At 53.4% G+C, this 26806-nt stretch overlaps 2 protein-coding genes across 8 annotated transcripts in view; one reads left to right on the top strand and one right to left on the bottom strand.

Annotated features, from left to right (window-relative positions):
• The window catches only part of NBEAL2 (neurobeachin like 2), a 29778-nt gene extending 19967 nt beyond the window's left edge, over window positions 1-9811 (bottom strand). For 2 of the 6 annotated variants that reach the window (XM_023248189.2, XM_023248199.2), the window contains exons 1-6: window positions 9517-9810; window positions 1369-1457; window positions 1158-1286; window positions 973-1054; window positions 757-881; window positions 464-546 (exon numbers count right to left, since the gene is read on the bottom strand). In XM_023248189.2, the coding sequence (XP_023103957.1) occupies window positions 464-546; window positions 757-881; window positions 973-1054; window positions 1158-1286; window positions 1369-1457; window positions 9517-9567 (559 nt within the window). In that variant the 5' untranslated portion in view covers window positions 9568-9810. Of the gene's footprint in view, window positions 1-463; window positions 547-756; window positions 882-972; window positions 1055-1157; window positions 1287-1368; window positions 1458-2061; window positions 3635-9516 lie in introns of those variants that run through there. The other 4 variants (XM_003982191.6, XM_045049421.1, XM_023248209.2 and 1 more) reach the window with 3 other exon arrangements.
• A 2393-nt stretch (window positions 9812-12204) lies between these two features.
• The window catches only part of CCDC12 (coiled-coil domain containing 12), a 54167-nt gene continuing 39565 nt past the window's right edge, over window positions 12205-26806 (top strand). The window contains exon 1 of one of the 2 annotated variants that reach the window (XM_006928690.4): window positions 12205-12357. In XM_006928690.4, coding sequence (XP_006928752.1) covers window positions 12262-12357 — 96 coding nt within the window. In that variant the 5' untranslated portion in view covers window positions 12205-12261. Of the gene's footprint in view, window positions 12358-21545; window positions 21751-26806 lie in introns of those variants that run through there. The other variant, XM_045049403.1, reaches the window with a different exon arrangement.

Here is a 26806-nt window from a genome sequence, read left to right as displayed (position 1 = left end):
ACCGAGGGAGCAGGAAGTAGAGACACTTAGTGTAGACGCTACCTAGAAGAGGGGTGGAGGCTGCAGGGACAAAGGGATTGGACCAGGGAGTTTTCAGATGGTCCAGATCAGAGTGGGGTCCAAGTGGCTACGGGGACCCAAGAGGTGGGGGGGAAGGGGGAAGGGAAACTTATCTCCCCCACCTTATGGGAGGCCTTCACTCCATCCCAGAAAAGAAATTACTCATTTTGTTCTGACATGCCCTTTCTCTCCTCTCTGCCCCCGAAGTCCTCCTTGCCCCTCCCCGCGCCAGGGGCCCCCTCAGTTTCCCGTGGTGCTCCCAGCCCTGTTTGCAGCCACCACTAAGCACAACCCATCCTGCCTCTGGGATGGGGAACTGCAGGACAGCAGGAAGGGGCTCAGGTTTGGGGGCGGGGCCAGGTGGGGCCTTGCGGGAGGAGGGGGGGGAGGGGCGGGGCCTGACCTCTGAAGAAGGCGCTGAATTCACTGGGCAAAGCAGCTGGAGGGAACTTGTATTTGCTCTTCTCCTTGGAAGTGATGACTTCCCTGGGGGTGGGGGTGGGGGATGGGCAGGGGCCCGGGTGAGGCCAGGCACCCCACCCCTCTTTGGCCATCCTCCTTCACCAGCCTACACCCGTGCCCCCTCCCACCTCCACACCTTGGCCAAAACGGTTCCCCCCATTCTCTCCCCAGCCTTCTCTGGGGATCAGGGGTGGCTGGAGGGTAGAGCCCCCTCTGCGGTGGGCTGGCTCTCACCCACTATGCTGGCGCCGCCAGGTCTGGTAAGGGTCAAAGAGGCCCTCGCAGAGGAGAAGGGCATGCAGGGCCACGTTCTCCAGCTGCGGCCCACGGCCCTCCTGCGATGCATGGGCTCCTTTCAGCTGTAGGTATGGGGACAGGGTGGAGGGGGTTAGCTGGGCCCCTGGCTACCGCCTACCACCACCTCCCCACCCAGGGTAGAGCCCACCTCACCTCTGCCGTCAACCAGGTCAGCAATGCCAGCACCCGGGGCGCCAGCACCTGGCCCCAGCCCGCCTCTACGTTCTCCAGGTTCCTGGAGAGAGGTCACAGAGGTCACAGGCACAGGCCAGCCCCACCTCGGCCCACAGTTCCAAGCTGCCCCCCACCGCCCCGTGCCGAGAACAACACGGACTCACCTGCAGAGAATGATGAAAAGCTTGAGCAGCAGCAGGGCCTGCTCCAGGTCCCCCTTGTCTAGCTGCTCGGCCAGCACGTGCAGCGCGTCCAGCGGCAACAGAGGCACCTCTGCACCTGCCTCCTCTGGCCTGCGGGGAGGGGGGTCACTAGGGCACCAGGCCCCTCCGTCTCCCTGCCCCGCCCCTGCCCTCCGTAGAGATTCAACCTCACCTTCGTGGCTCCAGAGAGAACAGCGAGATGCTTTTCTCGAAGGCACCCACGAAGGCCTTCAGCCACTGCTGCAGGTAGCTCAGGTCCTTCTGCAGGCCAGGGAGTGGGGGGAAGAGCGGTGGGAGACAGAGAGGGTTCAGTGCACATGGGAAGGACAAGGGGGTGTAGACAGCAACGAATGGAGGTAGACGTGGGGTAGACGGGTCGGAGTCAGGGCAGTGCAGGTGGAGACAGTGAGGGACGGGGAGGGGAGGAGGATGGGAAGTTGGAAGGTCAGCATCGGAGGACTACCCCGCATACTGACAGCTCTCACAGGCTCCCTGTCTGCTATCCCCAGTCTCTGCTCCCACCTCCCTAACTCCTGGGGACTCAGGCAAGCCTGACATAAGCAGGGGAGGGTGGGGCTTAAGTGTGCACCGTCCTGGGATGTGGCCATGGCCCACACTGGTGCTGGGGCTGAAGGCCTTCCACCCTCCAGCCACCCCTGATCCAAAGCCTTGGGCTGGCCTCTGCCTTCCACCTTCTCTCAGCTCAGCAGCCGCCACTACCTCCAGGAGACCTTCCCTGACTATGGCTCTGGTGCTACATGTACACCATGGGTCAGGCAGACCCATGCACACGCACACTCCCCGCAAGTACGAGCAGAATGCCCTACCTCGCCCTGGGAACCTAACGCCCTCCCTGGCTGGTTACCTGGACCCCAGGCCCCAAAGCCGGCTCCATGGGCAAGAGGGGCAGCGGCTGAGCCCGAGTCTGGGCGCCGCCAGGGAAACTTTGGTGTGAACGGGAAATGTCCCCTCCCGCCCCGGCAGGGGCAGGAAGCGCAGAGTCACGGTGGGGGAGGGGGGCCGCTTCCTCCCGGCAGACCGCAGGGATGTGGGGGGGGGCCCCCCCGGGGCACCCAGGGCCCTGCAAGAGAAGCTGCGAGGGACCTGGCCCAGCAATGGGGGCGGGGCCTGGAGTGCAGAGGGGCGTGGTCACCCTGCTCTGGGAGGGGCTTGGAGACCAGGGACTCGTTTTACTGGCATGAGGTCTGGACTTGGGGAGTCAGGGCAGGCCTATCTAGGGACAGGTTCTGATCCCTGATGCTATAGGGGCCCTTCATTCAAGGCACTCAGAGCTTCCTCACCTGGATCCAACACTTCAGGCCCAGGGTACAATGTGGATTATGGAGGACTCAGTCATACCTTTGCCCTGTCCCCCTTCCCTGTGTCCTGGACTTCCCACCTGGCCCTACTGGTCTCTACCCCAGGGACACAGTTGAGTAGGTCCTAGCCTAGCCCCAGTTGGCTCTAACCGCTATGCCCCTCCCAGGCCACAGAATGGGTGGTGGCCTGGAGCTCCTCCTCCTACCCAGTCCTCCCTCCCACATCTGCAGCTCCACCCCCAAACCAGCTGAGCCCAGAAGGCAGCTTTCTTTCCCAGGGGCAGAGGGGTAGGGCAGGGACTGGACTGGAGAAGGCTGAAGGGGCCAGGGACACATCATAGGTGCTGTGTCCCCGGTGCCATGGACCTCAACCCAAGGACTTCTGGAACTACCTCGGGTGGATGGCTCATTTCTGCTGCCTGCAGACCCCAGACCACAGGGTAGGGACTGAATGGACCCCAGGGAAAGGGCTAGACCTCAGCAGAATGGGCCAGGAGCACAAGAAACCTAGGCAGAGCAAACCCTCACCCTGTGGCTGGGCACCTTACTTGTGCATTTGTCACAGACCCGAGGCCTGGGCAACTGTGAGAGGGGCTGGGACTACCAAGGTGCAGGCCCACACCACCGTGACTTTTTCTCTGTCAGTTACCTTCGGTGACCTCTCCACCCGCTGCCACTGGCAGCCTTCCTGCTCCCCTACCTCTGTCCACACCCCTTCTCTCCACCAATCAGCAATGACACCAAAATGCCCAACCCTGAGACACCAGAGCAGGCCAGGCTCTTTGACCACTTCTTCTGAACATTTCCTATTGCGTTGGGGGAAAAGGGGGGCTCCAGAGAGGATGTCTCACCCACTAGAACCGCTTCAGCTGCTCTTCAGAGGGTGTTGAAAGCCAGATCTTTGTTTTAGGCCGGGGCCACTCATGGTTGCTGGCCAGCCCATCCAAGCTGACCATGTGGCCCCTGCCTCAGCGACCCCACAGATCCCGGTCTACCTTCAAAACTGGCCCAACACCATCCTCTCCTCTTCTACCCCCCAAACCACCCCCAGGTAAGCCACAGACATCTCTCACCTAAAATCTGAGTCCCTTTTGCCCACTGTAGCTCTGCTAAGCCCCTGAAAACCCAAGTTTGACCGCGTCCACCACCCCTCCCCCACCCCACCCCACCTCCACCCCGCCCACCCAACCTAAGGATAAGGGCTCAACTGAGCCTGGCATTCCAGGCCCCCAGTCCAATCGCACCTGCTTCTCCAGGCTCTCCGTCCGCTCTGCATCACATCCTCCAGTCCAGGCCTCTATCCACCCCATGCCCCGCTGCCATCTGTGACCTGGGCTTTTGGTACTTAAGCAGAAACCTGCCACCCTCTTCGTGGCCATCACCTGGACTGACCCTCCCAGAACCTGGGTGGGCCCCTCAAACTCAGCACACTCCTGCTTTCCGTCCCTAGAACCACACCCTTGGGCCTGTCCAGCAGGTCCAGGCTGGGCTGGGTTCAGGGCTGAGGCAATCAAGGTAGCCTTCATGGCTCTGGAAGGAGCATAAGGGGTCTCTCTAAAGCATAGGACTAGGGAGGATAGGGGTATCTGCCTCTCTCACCTCTGACCTGAGCCCCATGACATGAGGCTGCGGTGCTCGGGGGCACAGGGGTCCCTGCAGGGGTCGGGGCTCACAGTCACGGTGGCAGTGTTGAATGCCAAGGGCTCCAAGAGCTGGAAGAGGTGGCTGTGGTGCCTGGGCTTCCCACACTCTGCCTCCACTGGCTCCTCCCTCCCTTCCCAGCTCAGAGCAGGAATGCTGGGCAGGGCCAGTCCAGTCCCTAACTTGAAGGGGCCAGGGCCCAACCCCACCTCTCCCACGAGCACCCACACTCCTCCTCAGGCCCTGGGGCTCACGTGTAAGTGGTAATGAGGCTCTGCTGCAGGCGAGCAAGCTGCGGGGAGGGGGAGGTCAGTGGACCCGGGACAGATGAGGGGGACTCACTGGAGCCCCAGTCCATGCCCGGCCAGCCCTGAGGACACTCAGTACTAGGGGTGGGGAGACCCCAAGGGCTATTTGGGCCCAAACAGTCCCTGGGTGGGCACTGAACTACCACTTCCCCAGAACTCTGAGGTAACCCAGGAGGGCTGAGGGCAGGCAGCTTTGGCGTGGATGGGTGGGTGGGGCTGTCTGCCAGGGGACAGGGACGACCAAGCTCCTTGACACCGCGCTGCCCTTTGACCTGCTTGCCCTGCCCCAAGCCCAACACCAGCCCTGGCTTGCCCTGGGTGTCACCTCAGGGCCCAGACCTGCCTTCAAACCCCTCTCCCCATCACCACCTCTCTTGGAGTTTACAGTGGCGCAATACGCAAAAATTCCTTAACCAGCGTCTGGCGTCCAGTGTGCCTCAGGTACGCACGAGTGGCCGCCACTGTCTGATCAGCCAGTCACCCACCCAGCACGAGGTTTAGGCAAGTGCTTTAGGCACGAGGTTTAGGCAGCACGGCCTCCTCCCATGTCACAGCACCCCGGACCCCCTGGATGGCCCAGCCCCAAGGCATGACTCTCTGTCCCCACGCCCACGGGTCTGTAACAGCTTTGCCCTCCATGCTTCCTCTGCCTGAATGCTCCCCAGAGCCAGCATCTTTTTCAAGACCCAGCCCTGTCTGGTGATTCAGGGGCTGGGGCTGCCAGTCAGGGGCTGAGGGCACGGGTTCTGGAGTCCAGCCCCGGTTCTCACATTTAGTAGGCTGTTACTCAACATTAATCTCTTTACGCTTCAGCTGCCCCAAAAGGCTCGCTAGCCACACCCACCAGCACCAGGTAAGGCGAGCGGGGAGCTCCATCCCCAAATCCAGGGGCTCTGCCTTCCCAAGCCCTTGGCACGCTAGAGCAGCACTAACGTTCTCCCCACACACCTCGGTGAGTGACTAACGAGTGGCGGACCTTGGCTCACCAGCAGAACCAAGGTCTCACGGGTGGCTGTCCCAGGTGGGTAGAATGGGAGTCTGTTGGTGGCCCCCAGGTTAGAGCCAGGAACAGGGTAAGGAGAGAGGATTGTAGCTCCACAGTGGGTGACCGCTCCTGGTCAGAATTGCCTGGGTGGTAGTGAGCACCCCATTTCCAGGGACAGGCAAGCAGAAATGGGACAGGGTGGGGTGGGGTCTGGTCAGGATAAACTCTTTCAGGCCTGGGGGTCTTCCCGCTCAGCATCAGGAGGGTGATGGCAACGTCAAGCCGAAGGTGGCTTCTGGCTACACTATGGGGCCCGGAGGTCAGACTTGGAGGACCTCAGGTCAAAGAAAGAAGCGGGAAGATGGGGACTTTGCCAGAGGCAACGGCAACTGAGGCACAGTGCTACAAGTTCCCCGGGTGGCTGGACCAGGCTCTCCCCCTTACCTGAGGATGGGGTCTTGAAAGGGGTGGACCTTTTGGTCTCCATAATGCCCCCTAGGGCTTAACCTTCCCCTTGTCCTATCACTATGGAAACCGAGAATTTCCTTCCAGGGTCCCCATAGTAACCGACCTTGTTTCCATGGGGACCCCACACTTCCACATCAGCTCCCCAGTTGCCATGACAACTCCAGGGATTACCAGCCCCTCCCCCCACGCCTGGGCTCTGTGCTACTCTCCCCATCACCTCAGTCCTGCCCCGTCAGCTGCCTTAGGAATAAAGGCAGGGAAGAGGAAACCCTGGTTGCTCCTCTGAGGTATAAGCACTAAGGAGGCTATTCTGCCTCGCTTTTCCCCATTTGAAGAGGGTAAACTGAGGCACGGGGAGGCATATGATCCAGCTAAAGTCCCAGAGGAAGCAGAGGGCCTGACCAGGTTTCCATGAAGCAGTGGAGGTCAGCAGTCAGGTTAAGGACCAGTGAGGGGTGAACAGAGCAACCTCACCTCCAGCTCCAACCTGACCTCCCTGGAACCCCGCGTCCTCAAAGACGTAACTGGAGAGTTCAGCCTGGGCTCCCCACCTGTAACCTGAATGTCTGACCTGTCCTGACCCTGGCGGCCCTGAGCGCCCCCAGATGCCATGCCCCCCAGCACTCCCTTTCACTGGGGGGCCGTTGAGCAACACTACTGCTCCGCCCAAAGAGGGGCTGCTCGTGGGCGTGTTATTTTGCATAACTTTTACATGCTGCCCAACTGCCAGCCTGCTGGCTGCTGTTCCCAGTCCTCCTGTCCTCACCCCCTTGCTAGCCCTCCCTGGGGAAGCTCCCACCTATCGCCTAGGCACCCCCTCACTCCTGACAACTGGCCTCTCGTGCTTCCCACTGCCTTGTGCTGGCTCCTGGAGTTCCCATCCCCTCTGCCCACAAGGCCCAAACTAAGCCTCCGAGGGCATGACAGGTCACTGCTGTGGGGCCTGTCTCCTGCATCCAGCCACTCAGCTAACACGTGCGGAGCCTCTGCGAAACGTGAGGTGGGGGGAAACTGCCAAGTAGCAAGCACAGCGAGGGTGAAAATGGGGACCTGCCTGATCTGAGGTCCAGCCCAATCAGGGGGACAGGAGACAAAGTCTCCCCCAAACGGGAAGGAGAAGACTCCATGCAGAGGAAACAGCTTGTGCTGTCCCAGGGTGCAGACCCACCTAAGGCTTCCTGCCCACAGAACTAGACCTTTCCCAGGACAGAGACTGGGTCAGAACTCTGCCGGACTCTGCCCCAAATGTGTCCGATGACCTTGGTATGACCCTGCCTTGGTTTCCCTACCAGGGCCCCGAGGGGCTCAGATTGAGTGATGTCCAAGGGCTACTCCTCCCTCAGCAGTGCTCCTTCCCCACTTGTGGCCCCTAGAGGGAGGGGGGTGGGCGGGTCTGAACCTGGGGTCTGTGAGGAGAAAGGAAGGGCAGAAAGGGGGGGTGCTCCCCTGGGCGGGCCTAGACCCACAACTGGGAAAACAGGTTTGCCAGCTGATGTCAGCTCTCTGCTGAGGGGAGGGGCACGGGAGAACCTTCTGACTGGGTGGCTGGCCAACTGAGGGGTCTCTTAACACAGCACCCTCTATCAGTCTTACCTTATCTTACCCCTCCCCCAAGTGCGCACACACACACACACACACACACACACACACACACACACACACAATAGGTCCCCAGCAGGGCTCAAAGTAGCACAGCCACCACTCCCTGGGAGCCCAGCATGGAGGGGTGGGGACCTGTTCCGAGAGCAGGAGCAGGACCATGTGGGCAGGAAGGCAGCACTGGGAGGTTGGCCGAAGCTTCCGGTTCATACTCACATCCTGGATTTGTTTGCTCGGCCCTAGGCCACCCCCTGACTGCCCAGGCTTCTGGGGCTACAACCAGCCAGCCCGTGCCCCAGACCTGCCCTGATGAAGTGAGGAGCTGGAAGGGAGAGGGGACTCAGCACAGATGAGTGCTAACCCCCCCCCCCCACCGAGGGAATAGGGGGGCTGACCATTTGCAGAACTCAACTAGAAGGGTAGGCAACCACGCTATGCTGGAGGTACAGTCCTGGAAGACAGTACCAAGGTAACCTGAAGACCCACCATTAACGTCCCTCAGACTCATTATCTGGTTCAAGTGCCCCCTCCCCCCGCCCCGCCTTCATCTGGTCACCGCGGGGAAGAAACTGAGGACCAAGAACTTGCCCACAGCCACATGGGCAATCAGACGCATGGGGGCCAGGGGCAGATTTCCTTCTGAATCTTTTCCCTTCCCAAAGACCAACCCTTGGAGATGTCAACAGAGAGACCTGGATAAGGGAACCCAAGGAAGCAGGAACTTTCTCTGGCTCAGACAAGCCACACTGGCTACTTCTCTTCGGAGTCTAAGCTACCCTGAGATCAAGGGTATGCCAAATTTACAGATAGAGACTCAGAGGTGTAAAGAGCTTGCCCTGGGTCACACACGCTGCCTCCTGCCAGGGGCCTGGACCTCTCACCACCTAAGGGGACTCCATAAACTGTGGCACTTATGGCCTGTATTCTAGGTCCCTAGGGCCCCCCAGATCCAGCCTGCAGTCCTAGGAGACAGTCAGCCAGCCTCTTCACAGAGGGCCAGCTGATCTGGTCATGAACTTCCCCCTAGTGACGAGATCAGGGGCACACAATAGCCCATTGTGCCCAGGGCACACCTGAGCCAGCAGCATGATGCCAGGCAGGTGTAGGGAGGGAGGCTGATGCTAGGTGAAGAGGAGGGGGGCATTACCCTGGAATCCCTCCCTGCTGTGAAAGCAGAAGGAAAGTGGGAGCCTATGTGTGTGAGACACAGACTTTGGGGGACACCAGATTTTCAGCTCTGACAGGACACCTGGGTCAGAGTCACTCCCTTCACCTTCAGAGGCCACTTGAGGTAGTCTCCGAGACAGGACAGGGAACTCAGGAGGGGAGGGCCTCCCTCCATCCCTTTCAAACATCCCTCCTAGCTCACCTCCCCTACCCCCTCCTTCTGCATCCAAGGCAAATCTTTCCTTCTGGCTGGACCCCCAGGAGGTAGGGGCCTCCTCGGTCAGGGTCAGGGAGGAGCTCATCACTGCTGGTGCCCTGGTGGGGAGCAGTCTGAGTTGACTCAAATCAGGTCAAAGCAGGACCCTACCTTTCCACCTCGCCTGCTGGCACCCAGAGTCCACTCCGACCCATTGACCACGACCACCCAATGGGGCCTCGCCCACAGGAGGGGCAAGCCCAAATGCAGACTAAGGCTTCCTGCCTCTCCCAACCCTCCCAGTCTCTCGTTTATTTTCCGGGCCTCAGTTTCACCATCTGTAAAAGGGGGGAAGGGTCCAGCCGTCTGTATCTGGGTCCCTCTCCTCATCAGGCACGACCGAGGCTGCGCGGTACCCAACCAGAGGCTCTGTTGAGGTGCACGCCCGCGAGGGTCATCCCCCAGGTATAAGTGCCGGAGGCACCGGCGGGCCGGGGGCGGCGCACACGTGTGTGCGGAGCCCAAGTCCGCCCGGCGCGCGCTCATCTACACGGCCCCAGGGACGCGGGGCGCAGGTGCAGCAGGCGCGGGGCTCGCGGAGCTGGGGGCACAGCGGGACCGCGTGGGGCGGGCTCACCTGAGCATAGTAGAGCAGCCACAGCTCGTACAGCCGCTCCGAGGCGGCCATGGCCCGGCCCGGCTCCGGCCCTGCTGCGCGCCACCTGCCGCCGCCGCCTCCTCCGCGCCGCCCGCCGGTTGCCCTCGGCCAGGCCCATGGGCGGAGGGCGTCACTCCGGGGCGGAGCGGCGCGGTACTACTCGGGGAAGTAGTACTGGCCCCCGCCGCGCCGAGCCACCTAAGTCTGCACGCTCCTCCTCCTCGCGGCCGGCCGCCGCCCGGCTTCCTGCACTTAGCTGCCGCTACCGCCGCCCCGCCTCTCCCGGGACCGTGCAAAGGGCGGGGAGCCCGGAGGGAGGAGGAGCTTGAGGTCAGGGCGGCCCCGGAGGGCGCCCCGCAGCCCAGCTCGCAGCCGCAGCCGCAGCCATCCCCTAACAGTGCCTTGAAAAGGGCCAATCTGAGTCTCCCTGACGAGGGCCGGGGTCAGGTTTTCCAGACTCGCCCTTAGTCTAGATCCACCCCCGGAGCAGCCCGCTTGGCTGGAATTGCCACCTTTTGTGCAAGGAAACAGGGTCTGGCGCGGGGGGGGGGGGGGGGGGGGGACTGCGGGATGCGTTCAGATGGCCAGATTCCGTCAACAAATAATGGTAACAACAGCCACGATGACACTTGTGGAGTTTACCACGTGCCTGGTGCTGTTCTAAGCACTTTCATGGGGGAGACCAAATATGCAATGTTTTTGCTTCTACTGTTTGCGGAGCAGGATGGGGGAAATCAGAGCGCAAGCAGCAGGGCATTCCCAAAATACCTCCGGAGAAGCAGTGCCCTCCACCTGTCCCGCAGATCCCTGGAAGATTTAGGCAGTCCTCACGGATCCCCTCTTCAAAGGATCCTCCTAGATATTCCAGTGGAGGCATCCTCCACTCCAGGGCTCAGTACTTGGCGTCACATCTTTTGTTTTCTTTAATCTCAAGAGGTTGAAGGCAGGAGGATGTCTCATGCCTCTGTTTTACAGATGGAGAAATTGAGGCCCAGATAAGCCAAATGAGAATCACTTGGGTAGCCAGGGACAGCGTGGACAGGGATGGAGGCCTGACTGACTCTTTGCTGGGCCATTGCCACCATCACCACTGGACCCCTCTCTCCTCCCCAAACCAGCCTGCCCTGGAGGTGAGGGGTCCCCTGGTGTTGGGCAGGGGTCAGGCCCTGTGTTGGAGTTGGGAAGTTTGTGAGGCTCAGAAAGGTACTATCAGCTAGAGGAACTCGAGGAGTCTGGAGTCCCCTAGACCTTGAGTGGCCAAGAGAAGACGGACTGTCTGCAGGTCCCATCCTTTTCTGTCCTCCTGGCTTCTTAGGCAGCCTTTCCACTCTGGCTTTTTTTCCTGCTCTGTCCATCCTACCTCTGAGGTGACATTTCCTGAGCACTCACTACCTGTGAATGAGGTTCTGTCAGGTCACCCCTCCTGATGCAGGGGAACAAGGCACCAAAAGGCTAGTGAGGTCAAGGGTTGTTTTGGAGGGACTGAACAAAGGTCTTGTGGCACAGGAGCCTTTGAGGGGAACTGGGAGGAGTGGGCATTCACCTGCTACCAGCCTGGGAAGGGAGGCCCCAAGCAGGAAACAGCTTTGCTGAGACAAGTCGTGGTATGTGTTGGCGGGGTGGGGGTGGGGGGGGCATGGCCTCTGTGTGGCTTTTGGGACCTTGACATCCTATCAGAAGATCTTGACTTCAGAGGCACCTGTGTGGCTCAGTCGGTTAAGTGCCCAACTTTGGCTCAGGTCATGATCTTACAGTTCATGGGTTTGAGCCCTGCATCAGGCTCTGTGCTGGCAGCTCCGAGGCTGGAGCCTGCTTTGGATTCTGTGTCTCCCTCTCTCTCAGCCCCGCCCCTGCTTGTCCTCAGATTCTCCCTCAAAAATGAATAAACGTTAAAAAAAAAAAAAAGGGTCTTGACTTCAGCCAAAGTGGTCTCCTGGTTGTCTGGGCATTCTGGTTAATGCAGGAAAGACCCTGGCGGCTCCTGCTGGGGAGCAATGCACCTCTTGGCCACTTGTAGTCAAGGCCAAACCAACTCTCAGCTTAGTTCTCAGGAACTAAGCTCAGGAGGTTCCTGGGGCCCACTGGGCCAGGTTGGGTAGTCTGACCCTGAGTACTTTGCTGCTTCAGGGTGCTTGGAGGTGGGAGGGGATCATCCTTGAGGCCGAGGAAATGGCCACTGCGCAGGAGCTGAGAGTCCTGAGAGTAGTAGACACAGAAGCGCATGAACAAGTGCATCGGGAGCCACTTGATAGCAGCAGAGGAAGGAAGAGGCAGATCTCTTATTAAACTAGGATGGGAGTGGAGAGTCAGGGAAGACTTCTTTGAAGGTATTCGGGCCTTGAAGAATCAGGACAAGTGGATACGGAGGGTCAGCACATTCCAAGTGGCCGATACGAGCGCGCTGGGGTTTGCGCATGCTTAGGCAAAAGCCATGCGATCGACGCGCTCTATCCTCCTTCACTCAGGTCTGATTCCACTTGCTACTTTCTCACTGATTGGCATTGGACGAATCGAGCCTTACAACCTTTCTCTTTGCCGTGCCCTCCCCCAACAGGCGAAGCGAGTCGCGGGGAAAGATAGGGCGGGCCCTCCTATAGCAACTCGGTATTGATTGGCTTTCGAGACTTCCTGTTCTCCCATTCCCGTCCCTGGATTGGCCACCAGAGGTTCATCTACTCCCTGGGCCTGCGCATTGCGGGACGAGGGAAGCGGCGGGCGGGTAACATGGCCGCTACTGCGGCTGGTGTGGGCCGGCTAGAGGAAGAGGCGTTGCGGCGAAAGGAACGGCTGAAAGCCCTACGGGAAAAAACCGGGCGCAAGGTGAGGAATGCGGAGTGAGGGCCGTGGATGAGGTAGTCAGCGTTGGGATCCAGAACAGGGACGAGAGGACAGGAAAGTAAGAAAAGGCAGCTGCTAAGGACGCGCATGCGCGCCCGTCTGGAGCATGCGCGAGGAGTCGTAGCCCGCCTACCAAGTCTGTGCGCACAAACTGCCTGGGACTCTTGGCGCTGATGCTGTGGTCGCGCATGCGCGGGGGTGGGGCGGGCAGTGGTGAGCGCGCTACGGTCTTCACTACTGTCTGGTGTTTCCCGCGTGGGTCTCCTGGGCAACTTCTAAGTTGGAGATGCTCGTTGGATTAGGTGTGATTTTTTTTTTCGCGTATGAGCGCCCTGAATCATCCGTTTCCCCACGACCCAGCCGGCCTTCCATCTCTGGTGAAATTCACTGAATTTGGCAGACGCCTGCCCACCAGTGCGCCTTGGGCACGGCAGTACGAGACTGTGCTCTGGGCGTTGAGCTGGAGTCGATGAGTACAAAGTCTAAAAAGAAAACCCCAATTTCTTGGTCATGGTGCACCTCAGGGAAAGGGGAGAACACTTCCCAGGCTACTTCTCTGGGGATGGATCTCCTAGTCCTATTAGTGGCCAAACTTGGAAGCCTCTTCTTTGCTTTTGTTTGACACCAAAATAGTCCGATTACATTTCCACTTTCTTGATCTTTCTGAGTAATCAGGAGGAAGGAGAACTCTGAAGTTCATTACCTGTGCGAAGTTCATAACCCTGTCCCTGTCACTTGGGGTCGTGGGACTCAGGACAAATGGCTTCATCTCCTTGATCCTGTTTCTTTTTAATTTTGTTTGTTTGTTTATTTATTTATTTATTTATTTTAAAATTTTTTTTTTCAACGTTTATTTATTTTTGGGACAGAGAGAGACAGAGCATGGACGGGGGAGGGGCAGAGAGAGAGGGAGACAGAATCGGAAACAGGCTCCAGGCTCTGAGCCATCAGCCCAGAGCCCGACGCGGGGCTCGAACTCACGGACCGCGAGATCGTGACCTGGCTGAAGTCGGACGCTCAACCGACTGCGCCACCCAGGCGCCCCTGTTTATTTATTTTTGAGAGAGAGTGAGAGGGGGAGGGGCAGAGAGAGAGAGAGGGAGAGAGAGAATCTCAGACAGGCTCCACACTATCAGCGTGGAGCTGGATGTGGGGCTCTAACTCACAAAACCATGAGATTGTGACCTGAACTGAAACAAAGAGTTGGATGCTTAACTGACTGAGCCACCCAGGAGCCGCTTCTTGAGCCTGTTTCTTCATGTCTGCAGTGGAGGATAGCAACCCCTCTATATTAATTCTTGCTGGGTTATTTTGAGATCTGACGATCATCTATATGAAAGAGCACTAGAGACCACAGAGCGGGGAGGTTGTCAGGTCTGCTCTCCTTGGATGAGCAAAAACTCCTCTCTCAATTCTACACAGTACAAAGGATCTAGACCTTCGAGGGATGGGGGAAAACAGGGACTCAACTTTCCAACTTTAAAGAATCAGACTGGCCAATCTGGCCCCTGTTTCCTTTCTACAGGGCGGTCTGGTATCCTGAGGGAAAGTACAAGGGGAAGTAATAGAGAGTGAAAACTAGCCAGATTGGCTTCTGCTTTTGTTGGCAACTTGTCGGCCGTGTCAGATCGCTGTGCTCAAAAACTGCCTGACCGAGGGAAGCTCAAGCCTCAGCCTCTCAGCGGGTAGCCAATCTGTGCCGTCGGGTTGTATTTAGGGCCCAGATTACTGGGGCTGGACTTGAGGTCAGAATACAAAGGACAGCGTAGCATCTTCAGGGCCCATTGCCATGGGAAGGGTGCCCAGGAGCACTGGTTTTAAAGAAGGATTCTCAGGGTGCCTGGGTGGCTCAGTCAACCAACTCTTGGTTTCGGCTCACATCATGATCTCACCATTTTGGGGATCAAGCTCCATGTTGGGCTCTGCGCTGACAGCACGGGGCCTGCTTGGGATTCTCTCTCTCCCTCTGATCCTCCCCAGCTCATGGTCTAAATAAATAAACTTAAAAAAAAGGTGGAATTCTCTCAATGGGCTGAAAATATGTCCTGATTGCTATTTTTTTCTCAAAAATTTTTTATTGTGGTAGAATACACATAACATAAAATTTACTATTTGAAATATGCTCATAACGGTATGTAACTCTACCATGATGTCCAGACCTTTTTAATCATCCCAGATATAAACTCTGTACCCATTAAACAATCACTTCCCATTCCCTTCTCACCCCAGCCGCTGACAGCCACCATTCTATGAATTTGACTACTTCAGGTATCTTACATAAGTAGAATCATGTACTATTTGACTTTTTATGACTAGCTTATTTCACTCAGCGTAATGTTTTTAAGGTTTATCCGTGTTGTAGCATGTGTGAAATTTCATTCCTATCTAAACCTCAGTATTACTTTGTACACATACCACATTTTGTTTATCCATTCATTTGGGGTTGCTTCTAACTTTTGGCCGTTGTGGGTAATGAATGTACAAATAATCTGTTTGTGCTTCTGTTTTTTCAGTTCTTTTGGGTATGTACCCAGAATTGGAAATTTTGGATTATGTTTTAAGGAATTGCCTGCCATATTTTCCATAGCAGCCACTCAGTTTACATTTCCAGCAGCACATGGATTTCAATTTTTCCACATCCTCATCAACACTTGTTATGTTCTGTTTTGTTGATTGTAGCCATCCTAATGGGCGTGAAATGGTATCACATTGTAGTTTTGATTTGCGTTTCTGTAATGATGAGTGACGTTGGGCATCTTCTCATGTGCCTCTGGCCATTTGTATATCTTTTTTGGAGAATGTCAATTCAGGTTCTTTGCCCATTTTTTAATTGTTTTTTGTGGTTGAATTGTACATGTTCTCAGTATATTCTGCATATTAACCCTTTATCAGATCTGGGGTTCACAAATATTTTCTCCCATTTCCAAAATTGTCTTTTCACTTTCCCAGTAGTGTCCTTTGATGCGCAGAGTTTTTAATTTTGATAAAGTCCAGTTTTCTTTTGTTGATCCTGCTTTTCATACCAAACGAACCATTGTCAAATCCAAAATCCTAAAGCTTTCCCCCCATTATTTTCTTTTAAGAGTTTTATAGTAGTAGCTCTTACATTTAGGTCTTTGATCCATTCCAAGTTAATTTTTATGTATAGTATTATGCAGTGTCTAATAACGGTCTTTTGCACGTGAATATCCAGCTTTCTCAGTATCAATTGTTGAAAAGACTGTCCTTTCCCTGTTGAGTGGCCTTGGCACCCTTGTTGAATAACCTTATTTAGGGGCTCTCTGTTCTATTTTATTGGTTTATACATCTGTCATTTTGCCAGTACCACACTGTTTTGATTACTATAGCTCGTAGTAAGTTTTGAAATCAGGAAGTGTGTGTCCTCTGACTTAGTTCTCTTTCAGGATTGTTTTGGCTTTTGGGATCCCTTGAGATTCTGTATGAATTTTAGAATGGATTTTTTTCAGTTTGTGCAAAAAACACCATTGAGATTTTGATAGGGAATGCACTGAATCTGTCGATGATTTTGGGAAGCGTTGCCATCCTAGCGATACTAAGTCTTCCAGTCCATGAGCATGGGATGTCTTTCCATTTTAAGTCTTTAATTTTTTTCAGCAGTGTCCTTTAGCTCTTTGGTTAAATTTATTCCTAAGTATTTTATTCTTTTTGGTGCTATTATAAATGGGGTTGTTTTCTTTATTTCCTGTTCAGATTGTACATTGCCAGTGTATGTAGAAATGCAACTGATATTTGTCTGTTGATTTACAAAATCAACATCCTGGAACTTTGCTGAATTTGTTTGCTATCTTAACAGCTCATTTTTCGTGGACTCTAGACTTTTCTGCATATAAAGATCTATCGTATGTCAACAGAGACGGTTTTGCTTCTATTCCAGTTTGGATGGCTTTTATTTCTTTTTCTTGCCTGATTGCCCTGTCTAGAACTTTAAGTGTTATGTTGGCTAGAAGTTGTGAAAGCAGTCATCCTTATTTTGTTCCTTATCAAAGGGGAAAATCTTTCAGTCTTTTAACGTCAAGTGTGACATTCACTGTGGGTTTTTCAAATATGGTCTTTATCATGTTGAGGAAGTTTCCTTCTGTTCCTAGTTTGTTGGGTGTTTTTATCATGAAGGAGAGTTGAATTTTGTCAAATGCTTTTCTTTATCAGTTGAGATGATCATGCAGTTTTTTCCCTTCATTCTTATTATTGTATTGCATTAATTGGTTTTTGTATGTTGAACCATTTTTGCATCGCAGGAGTAAGTAAATTCCCCTTGGTCCTTCATCATTGCTGGATTCAGTTTGCTGTATTTTGTTGAGGATTTTTGCATCGGTGTTCATGAGGGATAGGAGTTTGTAGTTTTTCTTGTAGTGTTTTTGGCTTTGGAATTAGGGTAATGCTGAACTCCTAGAATGAGTTAGGAAGTATTCCCTCCTCTTCAGTTTTCTGGAAGAGTTTGAAAAAGTATTGGTGTTATTTCTTTAAATGTTTGGTAGAATTCACCAGTAAAGCAATCTGGCTCAGGGCGTTTCTTTGTTGGGAAGTTTTTGATTACTTATTCAGTTTCCTTATTAGATACATATAGATGTATTCAGATTTTTTTCTATGTATAGATATATAGATGTTTTCAAATTTTATAATTTTTTCATGAGTCAGTTTAGGTACATTGTGTATCTCTAGGAATTTGTCCATTTCATCTAGATTATCCAGTTTGTTAGTGTACGGATTGCTACTTCAGTTGGGTTTAATCTTCACAGTTCTGGCCTCAGAAGGTTCTTAGCTGTGAACTCATTTCTAAAAAATGTGCAGTCGGAAATCACATGGCTTCTATCTTGGAATTGAGAGTTCACTGGCTTTTGGAGTTTCCTTCCATTCTTTTTAAGGAAGAGTTATTGTGAGGCTACATTCTTGACTCCATTGGGAAGCCTTTTCCTTTCCTGGTGCATCTTTCCTATCCAGGAGCTCCTGATTTTTCTACCCTCTCTAGTCCTTTTCTTGCAAAGGGGGAGTTAGAATATTTTGTTGACTCTTTAGTTTGCGGGCTGTGGTGTCAATGGTGGATCAGTGCCAGGTGATGAAATGTGGTTTGGCTTGGTTCAGAATGGGCTATTGGAGCTTGTAATTCATTCCTTCAACAGACGTGCACCGAGTGCCTACTGCGCGCCAGTAATTTAGACCCTGGAGGTACAACAGTGAACAAAGCAGATAGAAGTCTTTGCCCCAAGAAGCTTGTGTTTAGCTGGCGAGACAGATGGTCAGGCAACATGTAGTGTTGGACAGAGAAGGTGCTACGGAGAAAAGGAAAGAAGGGAGATGGAGAGTACATAGTTGCCTGTTTTTCTCTGTAGCTCCTAATGGTTTAATTTCCTTTACTAAAGACAGCAATGTTTTCAACTTTAACATGGTAATGGTGCCTGTTGCCTGCTTTATCTTATCTAGGTCTGGATGACCACCCTGAGAAGAAAGGAAGAGGGTTAATTTATAGGTGGAAGCACTGAGGCCGATAAATGTGAGGTAGTTTGCCAAGGTCACGTAGCTAGGAGGTATCCCAAGTGAGTGTTAAGGTTAGGAGAGGCCACAAGAACTTGTGGTGACTCTTTCTATGCACTGACTTGGACTGGTTGCCCAGATGCAAGGTAGGGGTGGCTTGAAAAACTTCATTGTATACTTCCTGATACCTTTTGGTTTTGTGAGTTACATGCTTAAAACAAAAACAAAAAACCACAACACTGGAAAAAGAGCACAGGTCCCAAGTCCAGGCTGCCCTTATACACAGGTCTTAATCCCCTCTGGATCCTGATTTCTGGCCCTCCTTTCCCCTGGTGAGGATGGGTATAGCCTTATTCGCCACAGTTCTCTCTCTCTCTCTTAATGGTAAAATACATATAACCTAAAACTTGCCATTTAAACATTTTTCAGTGATATTAGTATATTCACAGTGTTGTACCACCACCACCACTGATTCCAAAACTTTTTTATCACACCAAACAGAAATGTGACACCCATAGAACAGTAGTAACTCTTCCCCCTTCCCCTCTCCTAAGCCCCTTGCAACCTCAAAGCTGATGAATTTGCCCAGTCTAAGTACCTCATACAAGTGGAACCTTTGTCCTTTTGTGTTTGGCTTGTTTCCCTTAGCATAAGCATGCGTTTTCAAGGTTCTTCCATGTTCTAGCATGTAAGAGAATTCCATTCCTTTTTAAGGCTGCATAATATTCCACTGTGTGGATTATCACTTGCAGTGGATGTTTGTTCATTTGTCTGCTGATGAATGCCTATTGGGTTTTGTGACTAATGCCGGCATTGGCGTGTTGGTGGACTTACTGGTTTATAAGTGTTATTGGAGTCCCCATTTTCAGTTCTTTTGGATATATACTTAAGGAGTGGAATTACTGGGTCATATAGTAATTCTATGTTTAACTTTTAGAGGAACCACCGAACTGTTTGCCATGGTGGCTGTACCATTTTCCGCTACCACCAGTAGTGCCTGAGGATTCCAATTTCCCTACATCCTGCCGACACTTATTTTCCCTTAAAAAAAAATTGTAGGGGCGCCCAGTAGCCCGGTTGAGTGTCCGACTCTTGATTTCAGCTCAAGTCATAATCCCAGGGTCATGAGATCGAGCCCCGCGTTGGGTTCCGTGCCGAGTATGGAGCCTGCTTGGGATTCTCTCTCTTTCCTCTGCCCCTCTCCCCCACTTGCATGGGTGTCTCTCTCTAAAATAAAAAAAAAACAAATGATAGTTACCGTAGTAGGTGTGAAGTGGCATCTCATTGTGGTTTTGATTTGCATTTCCCTGATGGTAAGTGCCGTTGAACATTTAATCATGTGCTTATTTCCCATTTGTATATGTTCTTAGGAGAAATATCTATTCATATCCTTTGCCCATTTTTCAGTTGGGTTGCTTTTCTGTTATTGAGCTGTAGTTGAATTCTTTATATATTCTGGGTATTAAACCGTTATTAAATACGGGATTTCCAGGTATTTTTTTTCCCATTCTTTGGGTTGTCTTTTCATTCTCTTGGTAGTGTCCTTTGATGCACAAGTTTTTAAGTTTTATTTATTTTTTTTTGTAAGAGTGCTTTTAGCGTCAGATTTAATCTACAGTTCTTTTTTTTTTTTTTTTAATGTCTGTTTATTTTTGACAGAGAGGGAGAGAGAGACAGAGAGACAGAGCATGAGTGGGTGAGGGGTAGAGAGAGAGGGAGACACAGAATCCGAAACAGGCTCCAGGCTCCCAGCTGTCAGCACAGAGCCTGGTGCGGGGCTTGAACCCACAAACCGTGAGATCATGACCTAAGCCGAAGTCGGACGCTTAGCCACCCAAGCGCCCCTAATCTACAGTTCTTAAGTGATATTTCTCTTAGGGTCAATGCCCGAGAGAAAGACAGTCAAGGGTCTCCAGTTTGAGTTAATTTTCCAGCCCACAGTCATTTCTTGTGAGCCATCTGAGTGGGGAGTCTGGGAAGGAAGTAAGGCTGGCCTGCTGTGGGCAGACAGGGAGCAGGGGGTCCCCTCCTGCAGAGTGGAAGTGGCTCCCCACTTGCAGCTCAGTTGTCTGAGGTGAAGACGAGAAGTGAGTTTCTCAGCCTGCCCCTGCTGATGGAGAGTACCTGTCTGCCCCAAGGGGATGGCTCCTTGCTGGTCCCCTACAACTCAGTGGCAGGTCCCTCACTGATACCTGTAGGCACGTGGTTTTGCTGGAGGCATCAAGATGTCCTGCATGGGGTTGATGTCCCCTCATGGTGTTAGCTTCCTCCCCTCCCTGCAGCAGACTATAAACTTGGTTTGGTGACAGTATGGGGGAGAGCCAGTCCTGACATTGTGACAAACGGAGACAAGATCAGGGTTGTAAGGTTTCCGCGTGTTATTCAGCTGTAGAGTTCAGCTATAGTTGTGCAGCTGGCAGTCTTATAAAGTACTTCCTTGCTAGCCCGCTGATTGGTGGGGGGGCCAGTCAAGAGGTTCAGAGACGCTAGGGTGCCCACGGTTAAGGAGCATAAGGGGCTTCTGGATCCCAGCATGCAAGAACCCCTGCAAGAAGAGGATTCCGTGCAAGGGTGCAGCACTGCCTGTGGGTCAGCCAGCCCAGGCTGATAGGTGGGAAGAAAACATAAGCTATTAGACTGTATTGCTGGGGGTCATTTCTGGGCAAGCCAGGCTGGGTCTGGGGACGCTTCATGAGAAGGCACAGTGGCATTTGGGCCAAGGCGTGGAGGATGGGACTGGGAAGTGAATATTGAGGTAGCTGGAAAGGAGTATTCCAGGGGAGCGGCTCAGAGGGGGGAACAGTTGGGGGGAACAGTGGGGACAGTCAGGGAGGCTCCAGAGGGTTTGACAGCGAGCATTTGGCTGTGATTGCAGTAGGGGTGAGGTCTGAAAGTGCTGTTGGGTGCTTTGGTGGCCAAGTTCTGCAGGAGCCCAGGCCTCTAGCTGGGAGGGCGGCCACCCATATTTCTATATTGTACTTGAGCCTCATTTCTTGGCGCTCATGCAGAAGTTCCAAGCTGGGTGAGTAGGTGAACAGTTCAGAGCTGTGTAGAGGAAACTCTGTGGCATCTCTCTACGGTGCTATCCAGCAGGGCAGTGTGAGGCCGTTTCGTCCTTCTCTCATGTCTTTCTCAGCAGTCAGGTGGAGGCTCCTAAAGGTCATCAACTGGGCACAAACACTTGCCCTTGGCTGTCGGCTTTCCTGAGCATTTAGCCTGGATTGGACTGTCTCGTTCTGTCCCGTGACAGGGAGTCTCATGGTGTGGCTGGCCAGCTCCTCGGGCTGCTCATGAGCTCAGGAGCAAGCTTTGGCTGTCAGCTTGCAGCTTCCCCAGTGGTGCCTGTCTCTCACCCGGCTCTATGGACCGGAGCAGTAGGACTTGGTGTGGCCACAGCAGTGTTCTGCACAGAAGCTGTGCTGGCCGGTACCCTAGCCATAGCCACATGTGGCTCTTGGGCCCCTGAAATGTGACCAACAGGATGTTTCATTAAATTTTTTCGCTTTTAGTTAATTAAAAAAAAATTTTTTTTTTTTTTTTAACATTTATTCAGTTCTAAGAGACAGAGTGCGAGCAGGGGAGGGGCAGAGAGAGAGAAGGAGACACAGACTCTGAAGCAGGCTCCAGGCTCCAAGCTGTCAGCGCAAAGCCCGATGCAGGGCTCCAACTCATGAACTGTGAGATCATGACCTGAGCTGAAGTCGGATGACTGAGCCACCCAGGCCCCCCTCGTTTTTAGTTAATTTGTATTTAAACAGCCACACTTGACTTAGGGTTGTCTTATTGGACAGTGCATCTCTGGAGGACCTGTTCCCTCTCGCCCAACTCGTAAGAGGCCATGTCTCTGACTGAACTCCTTATTTATTGAGAGCTATGAAGGAGAGGGTAAGTGGAAACCCAGGTGACCATGAGATCAGCCTTGGGGAGCCTAGCGTTGCGGCAGAGGGCTTTGAGGTTGTCAGTCTTCATGGCCGCTGTCTGCAGCAGATGCTTATTTCTGTGTGCATTATTCTCTGTGTGTGCATTAACTCCGGTGGAGTTAAATGCTGACATTTCATCGAGGTACAGTTATGAGTTATGTGCTCAAGAGACTGGCAGTCTGGAGAGTAGAGCAGCGCCAAGGTGGAGGGGAGCACGTTGATAATGTCAGACTTGGGTGCACCGGGGAGGGTCTTGGCCAATGTGGGCTGAGGGTGGAAGGGGGAGCTGGAGGGAAGGGCTGGCAGTTGTTGGTGGGGGGACGGACAGTGAGGGGTGGGGTGGTGGGGTGGGGTAGGGTGGAGTGGGGTAGGGGTGGAGAAGGGCCTAGTGTTCTAGGTGAGGAGTCAGACTTGTCTATGTCCTGCTCATCCGTCAGGAAGTTGCCGCTGGCCTGACCTCATGTGGCCATATCCCCATGCCCGGTATAGAAGAGTCACCGCCTCCATGTTGACAGCCTCTTGCAGATCGGCTGTCATAACATTTACGTGGCAGCTTGTGAGGGGATCTGTTGATTTGCTCGATCCACAAGCAGCCCTTTGAGGTGGGTTTAAAACAGTTTATCCCTGTTCCATAGACCAGGAAGCCCTGGCCCCGTGTCCCTCTCTGCTTCTCACCCCCAGATGCTTGGGAAGAAGCAGCCCCCAGGATGGGGTCTCCTTCCCATCACACACAGAAACTGCCATCAGGCCGCCTGGTGGACGCTGGGTGGTATAGTGGAGAGCATGGGCTTTGGAGCCAGATGGATTGTTTTGTTTGGTTTGTTTTAAGTTTTCGGAGCCAGATGGATTTTTTTTTTAAGTTTGTTTATTTCGAAAGAGAGAGAGAGAGAGCTCAAGGGAGCAGGGGAGAGAGAGAGAGAGAGGGAGAGAATCCTCTCTCTAAGAGAGAGAGGGAGAGAATCCTAAGCAGGCTCTGCACTGTCAGCACAGAACCCGATGCTGGGCTGCAACTCAGTGAACCGTGGGATCATGACCTTGAGCTGAAACCAAGAGTTGGACATTTAACTGAGTGAGCCACCCAGGTGCCCCCAGATGGATCTGATTTAAATCTCAGTTCCACACATCTGTGGGACCCAGAGTGGATCTTTAAAACTCTGAGCCTCCCTGGCCTTGTCTGTAAAACCAAGACATGGCTTCTGACCTCATCAAGTAGCTAGAAGAACAGAGAAAGAGGTCCATGAAGTGGCTAGTTCAAGGTCTTACCCACGAGCCTTTTATAAGTTGGATGTGTGTCCTTTCTCACCCACCCTGTCAAAGTGAGGAAGTCTGGGTGTCACTGCTGGGTGACAGTGGGTAGAGCTGGTGTTTCTAAGGGAAGCGAAGAGGACATCTCGGTGGTCCCCCCGGCTTTCCTCAGCCTAGCTCTCCTTCCTCGAAGTGGAATTCACGTTTAGTGCAAAGTGTTAGATTAACACAAGTAGATTTGCAGAGCCACAGCCAAGATGGTGTGTGTGTGTTCCCCATTCTTCCTGAGGACCAACCTTCTCTTCCCCAGCTCTGCTCAGACCCTGAGATCTTGGAGCTAGTGACAGGGAGAACCTTGTGGGTGGGAAGTTTGGGACTCTCAACACAGACACCTGTTGATGAGCCAGTGTTGCAACTTTGGATGGAGTCATCCCTTCAGAGGGCCTTAACTTGTCATGTGTGAAATGAAGGTGTCAGATCAGTCTGAGGTTTTCAAACCTACCTGTGCGTCAGGATCACCTGGGGAGACAAGGTGCATTCTTTTCTTTGGCTCCACCCCAAATCTCCCGTTGAGATCTTGGTATGGAGCCTAGAAATCATGCAGTTTTAAAGATCCCCAGATGATTCATTTTTTTTTTTTTTTTTTACACAAATCTTTGATCACTTCCTTGACATTCTCCCATGACAAAAGGAAGGAGAACACCTCCTTTCCCTGGGGCATTAGTTGCACATCCTCATGGCAGGAACTCTGCAGTCAGTCATCAAGCAGGTATTTATGGAGGACTGGCTGTGTGCCAGGCCTGGGGATCCAGATTGTGAATAAGACTGCTTCTCTTCCTCAAGGGGCTTCTCTAGGAGGGGTGGGAGACAGTATACGTGTGAACAGGGAAGATAGTGTCAGGAACCTGTGAGTGGCGGGGCGTGTGTGTGTGTGTGTGTGTGTGTGTGTGTGTGTGTGTGTGTGTGTGTGTGTAAGGAGGGGCTGTGTGTAAGACAGGAAGACCCCTCCGAGGGGGAGATTGGAGATGGTTGTGGTTGCAGGGGAGGGATGGGATGCCAGGATCTAGGGGAGAACATTCTAAACTGAGCAGAGAACTAGCTTGGCTTGTTTGAGGGGCAGAAAGAACCCCTTCGTGGCAGGCATCCAGTGAAGGGTTGGAGAGGTAGGGCAGGAACTCGAGTAGAGAGGCCTTGGCAGGCTGGGGCCACAGGGGCTGGGCTCTAGGGGCAGTGGGGAGCCATTGGAGACCTGAGGACTGGGCCCTGTCCTGACTGTGTGGAGGCAGGAGGCTGCTGCATTGGGCGAGCCGTGAGGGTCACAGGACATCCTGGCAGGTGGGCTGGGCTGGCTGGGGGGATGGTGGCACCTGTACCTGAGGTGAGAGGCACAGGGAGAGTGGTTTTGAAGGGGAATCAGGAGTGTGGCGTGGCTACATCGGGCCTATTAGCCATCTAGGTGGAGAGAGCCTGTCAAGTGGGCATCGGGACTGCAGAGAGATGCCTGTGTGGATAGGATCTGGAGCCCTGGGGCTAGAGGAGGTCCCCTAGGTGCCAGTTTAGCCAGCAGAGACAAGGGCTGGGGGAACAGGCATGTCAGAGGCACTAGCAGAGGAAACTTAGATGGGGGGCAGGGGGGCTGAGAGAAGCCAGGTGAGGACCAGAATGGGTTTGGACCCGACAAGGTGATGGGCAAGCGATTTTGGTCCGGCTGTTTCCGGGAAGTGCGTGCGGGAGGGGAAGGTGCCAGGGGGGTCCTGGTCACAGCCTCGCCGTGGGTTAGGCTTGTCCTCTGCTTTGAGGCCACGCCAGCCTTCACCTGTGAGACTCCCTGATCTCCCAGGAGAGGCAGCACCAGGCTGAGGCAGTGCTCCTGTGGCCTTGCTCTCTGGGCTGGCCCGCTGTTGTGGTGTGGGCAGCCTTCCCCACCCCGTCCCCTGCAGGTGGGCAGACCCTGAGGGCTGCTCCCAGGGGAGCTGAATGCTGTGCCGGAGTCAGCCCCCTGCACCGGGGGTTGTTGGAACAATTGCTTTTTGCCACCGTGCTCTGCCAACCCTGAGATCAATGGAGAGATAAATCTCTTCATGTTCCCGAGCTTTGTGAGTCTTTGGCCAGAAGTCGCCATGGTAACCCCTGCCTCCCGGGATGAAGATGAAGTGAGATGGTGTGTGCGCATGTGTCCTTTCTGCTACACTTGTATTTTACCCCTAGTGAGGACCCCTTTATCTTACAGATGTGACAGCAGAGACCGAGACAGGGCCCACACCCTGATCCTCTGACCTTGGTCACCTCCCTGGGGAGCCCACCGCCTCCTGGCCGAGTCCCGTGGTGCTCTGCCCGTGGCGTGGAACTGGTGCCTGCTTCCCCTGGGAGCCGAGCAGGGAGGGCCCTGCAGTGGGCTGCCTCAAAGCGGAGGAGACCTTCCCGCAAACTGGTCTCATATTCTGGGGAGACACTACTGGCCTGGGCTAGGGGTGAGCCTCTAAGTGTCCCTCAGAGGGCAGGGCTTCTCGAGGTAGATGCATGCTGTTCTGGATCCTTCGCTGTTTAGCTCACCTGTCACCCGAGGCAGCCTCATGAAGCAGCCCTGGGCAGGAGGCCGTAAGATGAGGTCCCTCTTTCTTGCTACGCAACTGACACGTTGTTGGGGCCTCAGCTTTCCCTTTGAGTGACTCCTGTGGCGTGACAAGATGTAACCAGGTGTTTGCAAGGCCTACAGATGGGGGACAGAGGGTTGAAAAGCAAAGGAATCTTGAAATTCAAGCTGGTTTTTCATTTTTCCATTAGCTTTTTCCAAAAGAATTTTTGTGACCTTGGTGGTGAATCCCTCAGTTGTTGTTGCCTGTTTCCTAGAGCCAGGAGGGCAGAAGGGCGTGTGCTTCCCTCCAGGTAGCCGTCCTCTGGGTGTGCTTCGGGGACCTGAGGTACTCCTCTCTTTGGGGACTGACTTCTTACTGTCCTCTCTTTCGATTTTAGTAATGTGTTTTTTTTTTTTTTTATATATGGGCTTAACTTCTATTTTTGACAACTCTGTAGTGACATTAAAAAAATTCTCTTTTAATTGAAGTGTACTGTACATAGAGAAAAGGAGACAAATCAGCCCAGTGATTTTTTTTTTTTTTTTTTTTTTTTTTTTTACACCACACGAGCACATTATGTAATCAGTCACTCAGATCAAGAAACATGGCAGCCTCCCAGAATTCCCCTCCTGCTCCCTGCCCGGGTGCTTGCACCCCAAGATTAATCGTTTGGGACTTTTAACACCATTGGTTGGCTTTTCTTTCGAACTTTATACAAAGGGAGTCATAAAGTACATAGTCTTTTGGGGTCTGATTTCTTTCATTGATTGTTGTGTCTGAGCCATTGGGTGTGGTGTCAGTTCATTCTTACCGCTGTGCAGTATTCCATTATTCGAATGTACCCCATGGGATCTGTCCTCTAGGTTTTGAGGCTGGAGCCATAATGGACTGTGCTGTTAGTCCCGGTCTTGTGAATGTCTTGGTGGACTTGTGTACATATGTCTGCTGGGTATGTATATGCCTAGGAGTAGAAGTGCTTGGTCATGGCTAGATACTGCCAGGCAGCTTTCCCAGTGGCTACACCATTTCACACTCCCACCAGCAGTGTCTGAGCATTCCTCTCTGACACTCCCAGTGGCTAGTCTTTTTCATGTGAGCCATGCTGGTGGGGATGTAGTGGTATCCCTTTACGGCTTAAATTCGCAAATACAGTTGAGCATCTTTTCATATGTTTAAGTGAGTGCCTGTTCAAGCCTTTTG

The sequence above is a fragment of the Felis catus genome, chromosome A2 (genome assembly GCF_018350175.1).
Source record: "Felis catus isolate Fca126 chromosome A2, F.catus_Fca126_mat1.0, whole genome shotgun sequence".
Classification (NCBI taxonomy): Eukaryota; Metazoa; Chordata; class Mammalia; order Carnivora; family Felidae; genus Felis; species Felis catus.
The sequence above is the reverse complement of the archived record's forward strand: the minus strand, read 5'-3'. Positions and strand labels throughout refer to the sequence as shown.